The following is an 11,239-nucleotide window of genomic DNA, read 5'->3' as shown; positions in this document are numbered from 1 at the left end:
GCGTGCCGGGACCTATGGTTCCCCTGTGCGCCCCTGGAATGCTGGGAAATGTAGTCTTTGGCTCATCACACAGTGCAGCCTGCCGTCATCTCAGCACCCAGAGGCGGGAGCGAGCCCTTCGAGCCTCTGCAGATCTGAAGCCAAACCTCCGGGGAGAAAACTCTAGGCAACAAGAACGAATGAAAAATTTGCCCTACGGGACTTCCCGGGGAGGGCCCTTCCCATCGACGCTCTTCAACCCCCCACCCCCCGCAAAGCCGCTACGTGTTTCTATTGGATGAGCATGATGCCAATCTCCAAGTCGGGCTTTCTATTGGCTCTTGGGCGGGCACTCCAAGGCTGGGGGAAGGAGAAGGGATCAGGAGCGGGAGCTGAGGGGAGGGAGAGGCCGGTCCAGGTCTGGCAGCCGCCTCTGCTCGCCGGAGGTCTCCAGGCGGGGCTGCGGCTCAGTCCTCGGCTCCGGGGCACCGTCTGCGAGGCTCCGCCGGGCCAGCGTGGGAGAGCCGCGGGCGGCAACTGCCGCATCATGTCAGCCAAGGACGAGCGTGCCCGGGAGATCCTGAGGGGCTTCAAACTGTATCCGCCCGGGAGCGGGGCGGGGTCGGGAGGACTTGGGAGGCGGCCGCTCGCTGAGGAGACGGGCCAGGGAAGGGGGCCGCGCCAGGTGGGCACCACGAGAGTGGAGGCGGGGGAGAGGAAAGGAAAGGCTTCCCGCGCCCCCGACGGACCGGGCGCTGGAGGTGGGGAAGGGGGCGTCCTGAGAGAGGACAGGGACGTTGACTGGAGCCCCGCCGGGCTGGAGGCGAAGGCGCCCTGGAATTGGGCTGGGAAAGGCGCCGGACGCCGGGAACGGGTGTCGGGAGGCCGGCTTGGGTCCGCGCTCCAGCCCGCGCCCAGAGGCCGCGAAGGGGCTGCGGCTCCCCGGGAAGGGCCCAGCGGGCGCGGTGGGTTGGCCTGGAAGCCCAGGAGTAGCCTCTTTGGCGGGAAGCCCCTCGGGGGAGCAGGGGAAAGTGACTTGGAGCGACGGTCCTTGTGTGGGACAAATGCAAACGCTTGTGTTAAACTCTCCTGGGTTCCCCCCTCCCACACCACCCCGTCTTGTTTCCACAACTTCTCTTCCTCACTTGTGGCTCCGCGGGGCTGGAGCAGAGGAAGGGGGGAAGAGAGGTCCCGCATCACCCTCATCTTAACTCTGTCTTGGCCTTTGAGGCGTTGGACTGTGCTGCTTCTCCCTCAGCTCCTCAGCTTTCTTTCCAACAAAATGAGAGCCATGGGCTTGTGCGTGAGATGCCTTGAAGTGTTTTGGTTTTGCACTGGGACTCCTGGCGGAGGTGTCTTCGCTCGGGTAGACAAGGTGGAGCTGTCCAGCAATTACTTGATTACGCTGGGCACACAGTAGGATATACCGTAGTCGGGTATGGAAATCATTGCCTCGGGCCTGTTGCGGCACCGCTTGTGCAACCTCTCCTTAATGCAGGGAGAAAGCTTTGTGTTTTAATGGAGTGTTAAGTCTGTAACCATGTAATACAGGTGAAAAATATGCAGTCTTGTACAGTCCAATTTTATATTTTCCTGCTGACCTTAATCTCTTCTTACCACGTATGCATACAATATGGAACATTCTTAAATTCCTCTCTCAGTGAAAACGTGGTCACCACTTTAGGGCTCCTCCCCTGAGGTTTAGGAAGCCACTGTTTTCTGAGCCATGTGTTTTCACAATGCCCATTTCAACCCTGCAAATTTTAATGGCTTTATCACAATCAGAAACCAAGTTGTTAGTAAATTTTAGCACACAAATGCAAAAAAGTTACCAGACATTTTGAATGTATAAATGAAATTTTCCAAATGGAAAGCAAATCTGCTGTGCTTGTTTAAAAACACACACACACACACACACACACACAAAACACACACACAAAAACGGAAGTCGTCACCTTTGCGTACTGCCATTTCAGTAGTTTTATATAGCTCCGTGTACTTACCATGTTTCTCTTCATAATGGCACCTGTAAGTAGAATAGGATGGCTGAAGTGTTAGAAAAGCTATGACATGGATTTTGTTTTTCCCTTAAGTAATTTATATTGTTACTTAACATGTATACTGTAGACAGTAAGCCAGAGACTATGGAGAATTGTGATATTAACATATTGCTGAAAACAAGGAGGGGTCTTGTTAATAGCTTTTGAACAGAGCAGAAAGGGAAAGTTTGAGCTTTTCACCTTCAGTCTTGGTTCTTGGACCTGTTGAGACAGAAGCTAAGGGACAAATATGGAAAACAGCAGAAAGCAGAACCTCTGTCATCCCAATAGAAGGGAAGGTGAATTAACCAAGTCAGTAATGACATTAGTGGGTCAAGAAACACATCTTCAAGGCATTTGCTATAGGTTGATTACATTATAAGGGGAGCAGCCACACTAAAAAAAGTTAGCATGGGAGCAATGGAATGCTCATCCTCTGGTAGCTTTTCTTGGCATCGGAGAATTAATAGAGAAAAGGAGCCCTGGTCGGTGTTGTTCAGTGGTTGGAGCATTGGCCCCCCTCACACTGAGGGGTCTCTGGTTTGATTCCCAGTCAAGGGTGTGTACCTGATTGCCATCTGGTCCCCCACCCTGGTCAGGGCAAATTCAGGAGACAACCAATTGGTGTGAGAAAGAAAGACACATCACATCGATGTGTGTGTGCCTCTCTGTCTCCTCCTCCCTCACTTCCGCTCTTCTAAAAAATCAATAGAAAAAGTATATCCTCCGGTGAGGATTAACAAAAGGAGAGAGAGAGAGAGAAGGAAAGGAGTTCTAGGATTTGATACTACCTTCAGGGAAAATAAATTTTTTTTTATTAAGAAACTACCTGACTGTTGTCAACCTTTTATTGAGTAAATTTTTTCTGAACTTTCTTTTAGAGTGTCTATTTCTGTAAGAAGTTTTTTTTAATTGTCATTATATTCTCCTACCACATTGACTATGTTGGTTTTTAAAATTTTGGGGCCAGTTTGGACAACAAATTATGTCCTCTTTTAGTTTATATTTCCCTCGATCACTAGATCCCTAGAGAGGTGATACTGGACTGTGGAGCTATGCTGCCTGCATTGGAATCCCAGCCCTGCATTCCTGGTTTTGTGTCCTTGAGCAACTTCTTTAACTGCTGCCTCAATTTCCTCATCTGTAAGTGGGGATAAAAATAGTACCTATCTCATAGGGTTGTTGTGACCCTAGACCTGTGGTCGGCAAACTGCGGCTCGTGAGCCACATGCGGCTCTTTAGCCCCTTGAGTGTGGCTCTTCCTAAGCCTTAGGAGTACCCTAATTAAGTTAATAACAATGTACCTACCTATATGGTTTAAGTTTAAAAAATTTGGCTCTCAAAAGAAATTTCAATTGTTGTACTGTTGATATTTTGCTCTGTTGACTAATGAGTTTGCCGACCACTGCCCTAGACAGAGCACCCAAACTATGAAACTCACTATGCATAGCATTTCCTCTGAGAGTTGTTATGAGGATTAAATGAGACTGCATATAAAATGCTTAGTACAGTGCCTGGCACATATTAAGTAATAAATGTTAAGTGCTGTTATTATTTGTTTTATTAATTATTATTAATAATAACAGTAAAGATAATGTTGCTATAAAGCCATTTATTTTTCTGAGATATAACCAATGTCTTCATGCTGTTATTCTCTTTTCTTACTGAGAAAAATATAATATTTTTAGTTTGCCTCTTAGAAAAAATGATTTAATTAATAAGCATTTATGTATACCTAGTGCTTATCTTGTTTTCTAGGAATTAATTACATTCCAATTTATGGCCAAAAGAGAACTACTTTATTTTTTAATATGTTTTTATTGATAATCAGAGAAAGGAAGGGAGAGGAAGAGAGAGATAGAAACATCAGTGATGAGAGGGAATCATTGATCAGCTGCCTCTACACACCCCCTACTTGGGATCGAGCCTGCAACTCTGTCATGTGTCCTCACTGGGAATCGAACCATGACCTCCTGGCTCATGGGTCAATACTCAACCACTGAGCCAACCAGCCAGGCCAAAAGAGAACTAGTTTGCCTCAGAAGGTTTCTAAAAACACCTTTCACTTGTATTCTTGCATTTCCTCTCTATATCCTCTTTGTTGTAGCACCTTGATCTTTGATTTTACTTCCAGTCAAAAATAGTTTGCTTTACATCTTCTATTCACTTAGTTTTCCTTACTAAGAATAGTCAAACATTTTTTTAATGTCAGTATTGCCTAATAGATGCCTTGGCTAAGTGTTAAAAATGAGTTTGAGATTTATGCTTTCCTAAAATATAGTTTGTGACTATCAACCCCAGTTCTGGTAAAGCAACCAAAGCACCACTCATACATCCAATGAACACTGTTGATCACAGATTGTCCAGTCATGGACTTCATGTAGATTGTGATTGGTAGTGTGTTTTCCAAGACACTCATGCATGGACTCTGAGAGGTTGTTACTATTATCCTGAATGGATTAAGAAGTGAATATAATGTCCTGTTGATTATGTTATTTTGCATTATTTGGGAGGAATTTAGAGTATAATTAGATACTTATAGTCTTCTTCAAACCTAAATTTCTTTCCAGGATTGCGAATATGGTTTATAGTGAAACATTTTAGTGACTTCTGGAGAAATGGACTAGAACATGGTAAGATTCTCATGGAAAATTCTGGTTATTACTATATTTGATAAAGGGCTAGCAATGGTGCTGAGGTGTGGCAGCTCTAGGTTCTTATTAAGCTTAACCTCACTTTTGCCTCACAAGCCTCCTTTACCAGCACCCTGCATCCACAAATCCCCATGATAGAGAAGGACTTGACTTTGGAATGTATAGATCTGTCCTTAATCCTGAGCTTTAGCATCTTTGGGATGTATTTCAACAGCCATCTTATCTAGTATCTGACTGTTTTAACCATTGCTTGAATGCTTAAAACTCAAATTTTAAGAGCAGCATTCTTTTTTATCTTTTGACCTGCTGGTAATTTGAAGCTGAGAAGGAAAGCATATATATTTTTTCTACAGTCCAGTATCCATAAAGATCTCAGCAGACTGGACTAAAGAAGCACACTATTTATGGCAAAGAAGGTGATAGTCCCACTGTAAGAACACACATAGGGAATTTGTTCAGGTACAATGAAGGGGGCGTGCACAGTTAAGTGTACCTGCTCTAGAGGAGAGGGACTTGAAATGTGCCATTTGTTCAATAATTGGAAAACTGAAGTTTTAACCTGAAGCTGAAGAGTTGGGCAAGAAACATGAGTATTCTCTTCTAAAGTTTAAAAAACTAGCCCTGACCAGTGTAACTCAGTTGGTTGGAGCTTCCTCCCCTAAACCAAAAGGTCAGAGGATCAATTCCTGATCAGAGCACGTAACCAGGTTGTGGATTTGGGGCGCATGCAGGAGGTAAATGATCAACGTTTCTCATATTGATATTTCTCTCCCTCCCTCCCTGCCTCTAAAATCAATTTTTAAAAATCCTTTAAAGTTTAAAAAACTATTATGAAGAAGAAGAATTAAATGTGTTTCATGTGGCTCTAAGAGAAATACAAGACTCAAGAGTGGCAGTTATAGGGGACAGAGTTTAACCCAATTTCTAACAATTAAAGTTACCTGCAAAAAAACTACATTTTCCAGAAAGTATTTTAAACAGCAGATGGATGCCTGTCCATCAAGAGTAATGCAGAGGGAAATTATGTATGCATCAGATGAGGTATTAGAGTGGATGGTCTTCAGAGGACTCAACTCAGATCCTTTTCCAACACTACAATTCTTTGATTTTGTGACAATCTTTCTTGGTTAACAAGAATGCTTTTCAGCGAGTATTTCCATTGAGATATGCACTGCACCTAAAATAGGCAAAACATTTTTTTGTGATTTGATGTAATTAAAGCAAGCTATTTCCTTTTTGTTTTTCAGACCATTGTTAGATACTATTGAAGTATGTTTAGTGCATTGTGGATCCACTGATTTAGAGTCACAGAGAGCAGTTATTGCCTCTGAATTTAGATAAAGTATACAGAACTAAACATAAATTGCTCTAATATAAATAATACTATAAATATAGCCACAAGAAGAAAGGGGATGCCTAACAATATCTTGCATTTCTATAGTCTTTTTCGGCTTTTCAAAGCACTTTGATACATTATCACAACAACTCTATACAGTATTATCCTTACTTCATAGATAGAAAATTAAGGATTGGAGAGGCTATCACTCAGATAAAGGCAGAACCTTAATTTAAACCTTAACTGCTATTTTCTACAATGTACCATAATGCCTCTCGGGGGAATTAATTTTTTTGCTGTATTATTGATTTTGAGTTTAAAGTTTTTTCTCATGTTTAAGTCACAGGTTTATTTTTCACTTGAAAATTATTCTCTTCCATTGTGGTCATATCCCCTATTTTCTTTGATTTCCCTCAACTTTCAGATACAAAGGGCAAGATTTAGCCTAGGATAAGAAAGAATTTTCTAACAATTAGAGTTGCCAGGAAAAAAAAAAGACATTTTCCAGAAAGTATGTAAACAGCATGTGTTAGTCAGCCAGAGCTGCTAAGACAAAATACCATATATTATGTGGCTTAAACAACAGATATTTATTTCTCAACAGTACTGGAAGCTGGAAGGTCCAAGAACAAGGTGCTAGCTGATTTGGTTTCTGGTAGGGGCTCAGTTCCTGGCTTGCAGATGGCCACCTTCTCCGTGTCCTCACATAGTGGAGAAAAAAAATGGATGGGCAGCCCAGCTGGCATGGTTCAGTGGATGAGCGTCAACCTATGAACCAGGAGATCACAGTTTGATTCCCAGTCAGGACATATGTCCAGGTTGCGGGCTCGATCCCCAGTGTGTGGGGTTTGCAGGAGGCAGCCGATCAATGATGCTCTATCATTATTGATGTTTCTGTCTCTCTCTCCCTCTCCCTTCCTCTCTGAAATTAATTTTTTAAAATATATTTTTTAAGTGGATGGGCAAATCACAGGAGAGTCATAACTATACCATGTGTGGCACCACTATCTGGGTGACAGTTCTGTTTGGAAATGATGGTTCCTGGACAGGTCGCTGCTAAATGAAAGCTTTTTTAAAAGGGCCTAAATCTGAGACTCTAGCCTGATAACTTTCATGGAATAAGAGGTGAGAAATTTAACAATAAGCCTTTGTTTCTGAGCCATCTTCTGAGCGAAGAGCAAAGGCAAAGACCTCTGTCCGTAGTGCTGCCACTTACTGGCAGTTCATTCACATGTTCGTTAGCAGGGTCTGTAAGTGCCAGGTAATTTGCTGAACACGAGATACAAAATGATAAGCTAGTTTTCATATTCAAAGAACTTGTATAAGGGAGAGAAAAAGAAATTAATGATCAGAATATGATGTGATAAGTGCCTAGTAGTATAAAATACTATGGAAACTCAGAGAAAGAATGACTACTGTCGGAGGTGTTGAGAAGACTTCAGAATTGTCATTTGAATAGAATCTTGAAAGATGAGTAGGTGTTGAGCAGTTTAATTTTTCAGATACTGGAGAGTAACAGGAAGGAAAGTGAAGGCATAAAAAATGAGGAATGAGTGTTTCAGGAGAGAGTTGGGATCAATAATGAGGATCAAAAACAAGTCCTTAGAATTGCTGGAAATTTCATTCAAAGAATCCTTGAGGTTCTACCTAGAGTCCCCTGATACTGTATAGGTCATTGGTGATCTTTTTGAGAATGGCAGATACTTGAGGAAACAAACTATAATCTGCCAAGATTTGAAAATGGATAATAGGTGAGGAAATAAAGTCACCAAGAGTACAGTAGATTACTCTTTCAAGAAATCTGGTGATTTAGGAAAGCAGAGATTAAGGGAGTAGCTTGAGTAGATGGAGAGATTTTATTAAAGAATTGAAATTACTTCCTTAAGCTATCCAATTTTGTGCAAGTTGCTTAACATCTATTAAAGAAGGATAATGCTTGCTCCATATGCCTTATAAAGATGTTATGAAATAAGTGAAATAATATATGCCAACTCACTTTTTTTTCAATTTTATTTATTTATTTATTTTTAGGATGCTCTTTTTTTATTGTCTAAACCTTTACATATGTCTCCTTTTTCCCCGCTTGACCCGCCGCCCCCCCACCAGCCATTCCCACCGCCCTAGTGTCTGTGTCCATTGGTTATGCTAATATGCATGCATACAAGTCCTTTGGTTGCTCTCTAAACCCCCCCCCCCTGCCATTTGTCTCTGGATCTATTCTTGTTCATCAAATGATGTTGATCATTATATCCCACATATGAGTGAGATCATGTGATATTTATCTTTCTCCAATTGGCTTATTTCACTTAGCATAATGCTCTCCAGTTTCATCCATGCTGTTGCAAATGGTAAAAAGTTCCTTCTTTTTTATAGCAGCATAGTATTCCATTGTGTAGATGTACCACAGGTTTTTAATCCACTCATCTGCTGATGGGCACTTAGGTTGTTTCCAAATCTTAGCTATTGTAAATTGTGCTGCTATGAACATATGCCAACTCACTTTAAAAACCATAGCTCTACAATGCATTCTGCTTACTATTACATTGTTAACATTTATTTATCTTTGCTTTAAAGTTGCTTTCTATTTTTCAAATTTGTAGGTGTCATGTTTCAGGATGTTGATAAAGCCAGAGTCTTAGTGATTATTTAAAATATGTCTATTGATTTTTAGAGAGACAGGAAGGGAGAGAGAGAGAGAGAGAAACATTGATGAGAGAGAAACATCGTTAGGCTGCCTCCTGCACGCCTCCACTGGGATGGAGCCTGCAACCCAAGGATGTGCCCTGACCAGGAATCAAATCAGCGACCTCTTGGTGCATGGGATGACACTCAACTAACTGAGCCACACCAGCCAGGGCTTAGTGATTGTTTTTTTATTCCAGGCTAAACATCTGAAGCCTTTTTTCACCATCCTGGGAAGTAACTGTGGCTCTTGGACTGATAGCAAAGGAAGCCCCCTGGGTGACACATATGTCCCATTTGAAAGCCAAAATCATCTTTGTCTATGCTTTTATTAAGAGTGTTACAACTTGAGGAAGTTGATTTCCCTCTCAATACTGCAGCATTTTTAAAAATCTAGGTAAATTTTTGCCCAGCCAGAGTGGTTCATTTGGTTGAGCGTCGTCCTGTGCACCAAAGGGTTGCCAATTCAAATCCTTGTCAGAACACATACCTTTGTGGTTTGATCCCTGGTTGGGGCATACATAAGGCAACTGATTGATGTTTCTCTCTCTGACTCCCCTCTCTCTAAGCATGTCCTTGGATAAGGATTTTTTAAATAATAATAATTACTAAAACTAAGTAAAATTCAGGGACCTTTCACTGGATTTTGATAGAATTCAAAGAAATGTCCCCATGCCTCCAAAAAACATAAAAAACTGTCTGATCCTTTTGGGAACGTGCCGTTGGGGAAAAGGCCTTGTATTATCTCTTCTTCAATCAGGAAATTCTGGGAAGCAAATAAAAATGCAAAGGGAGTCTCTAAGAATATCTTTGGATATGTCTATTGAAGCTTGTTTCTGACCAGTTTCAGGTACATATAGGCACATATCAGTAGAATAATAAACCTACTAGAGAAAGAAAGTTTTGTTTCATTGTTTGACTTTGCTAGTGAGAAGGCTGTGTAATGTTTCAAATAGTGATCTTTTTCTCATTACTAAATTACTTACCTCCTCTGTTTCCCAGGCCAGCTTAAATTTTGATTGTATGCTTTCCAAGCATAGTACCTTTGCCAGGGCCAGAGTATTATTTAACAGGGATCTCACCACTGATTACAGTGCTGCATATTATGTTTCAAGGATACTGAAACCTGGTTTCTCAGGGAACCCATTTCTATTTTCTTGTCCCCCATAAATAAAAACACCACAAGAAAAATCACTGGGAAATTTTTGGTAGAGACAGATGTTTAAATGTCCACGAATTAAATTGGTGCTTAAGAATGTACTAAAAGACAGGATGCTCTGTATAACCAATGCTTGTGCAAAAGAAGCCTAGAAGAAGGGCTTTGAAAGAAATGATATTTAAATATTCATGAAGGTAAAAGAGTAAGAAGAGGAAATGAGTTCCAAAAGTGAGCAAGGAGGAGAGAGTTTGAGAGGGGAGAGATCATAAAGGCAGAGAGTTAAAAGAGAACAAGAAAAAACCACAACAAAAAAAAACTAGGAAAGCAGAGAAAGGCATTCCTATGATGAAAATGCTCAGGATACCTCTAAATAGAAATTCCCTTTTTTTACTGCTAGTTATAGCTGCTTCACCCCCAGAGGAACGAGAAAGGAGAGGTTTTTCTTTACACCTGTGATCTTGGATTGAAGCTTTACCTTATATTGCTCTGGTCTGCTGTGGTAGACATTAGCATACAACATTATGTGCTTAGTCAGCCACTTTGCCTGAAAATTCTACTTACCTTGAAGATCCTCAGACAGGTAATGAACCACATGCCCATATATAAGTTACAGGTACTCTGCCAAGTCATGAATTCAACTTAATGCAGAAGGAGCTTTTAAATTCTAATATGTCTTTACCTGCAATTCGGCTGACTGACTTAGCAGTTCTCCTTAGGGAGAATTGGGCGGGGGGGGGGGGGGGGGGGGTTGGTTGATTAGTTTGCTTTTTGTGTTTTGCTGAGCTCCAGCTCTAAGTTTGCCTTTCCACAGCCTGCTGAACCCAGAATAAGGAGTTCTCCTGGTTTGGTTTCTAGACACTCTTTAGTGAGCCTTGCTTTCAGATTGCTCAGCTCAAAAGAGAATTCTAATCAACCCCTCTGACTTGCCCTTTGATTCTCAGTGTGGTTCAACACATATTTGAGTGCCAATCATGTGCTGAGTACTGAGAAGAAAGGATAAATAATATAGTGCCAATGGAATTTGACTTGCAAACTTATATGTGTAGTATATTCTGATAAGTACTGCGATGCAGGTGTAAACAAGTGTGCGGGTGCACTGAGAAAGGATCAGATAGCTCTGCCTCGAATTATATCAGGGACTATAATCAGAGAGGAGGTTGACATAGCACTTGGTCATTGAGGAGCATACTGGAGGGTAGGATGCTTGTTCTAAGCCGAGTGGAGCAGTGTATGCTAAAGCACTGAAGCACAAGAACATAATGTCTTTAGGAGTGGTTGGGGGATAGGGTGCATCTGGAGGCTAGGGTAAGAGGTGACTCTGAAGAATGGACTGAATAGCAGAGGCTAGACTGATTATCTTCCTCCCTCCAATAAATCTTTATTTACTCTC

The 11,239-nt window shown here is 41.7% G+C and overlaps 1 protein-coding gene across 1 annotated transcript in view; it reads left to right on the top strand.

The window, feature by feature from the left end:
• The first annotated feature begins 337 nt into the window (after positions 1-337).
• Positions 338-11,239, top strand: part of PDE6D (phosphodiesterase 6D) — a 49,805-nt gene continuing 38,903 nt past the window's right edge. The window contains exon 1 of the mRNA XM_036320094.1: positions 338-576. Coding sequence (XP_036175987.1) covers positions 527-576 — 50 coding nt within the window. The 5' untranslated portion in view covers positions 338-526. The remainder of the gene's footprint in view (positions 577-11,239) is intronic.

This window comes from Myotis myotis, unplaced genomic scaffold (genome assembly GCF_014108235.1).
Source record: "Myotis myotis isolate mMyoMyo1 unplaced genomic scaffold, mMyoMyo1.p scaffold_m19_p_8, whole genome shotgun sequence".
In the NCBI taxonomy this organism is placed as follows: domain Eukaryota; kingdom Metazoa; phylum Chordata; class Mammalia; order Chiroptera; family Vespertilionidae; genus Myotis; species Myotis myotis.
Note: the sequence above shows the minus strand (reverse complement) of the source record. Positions and strands in the feature narration are given on the sequence as shown.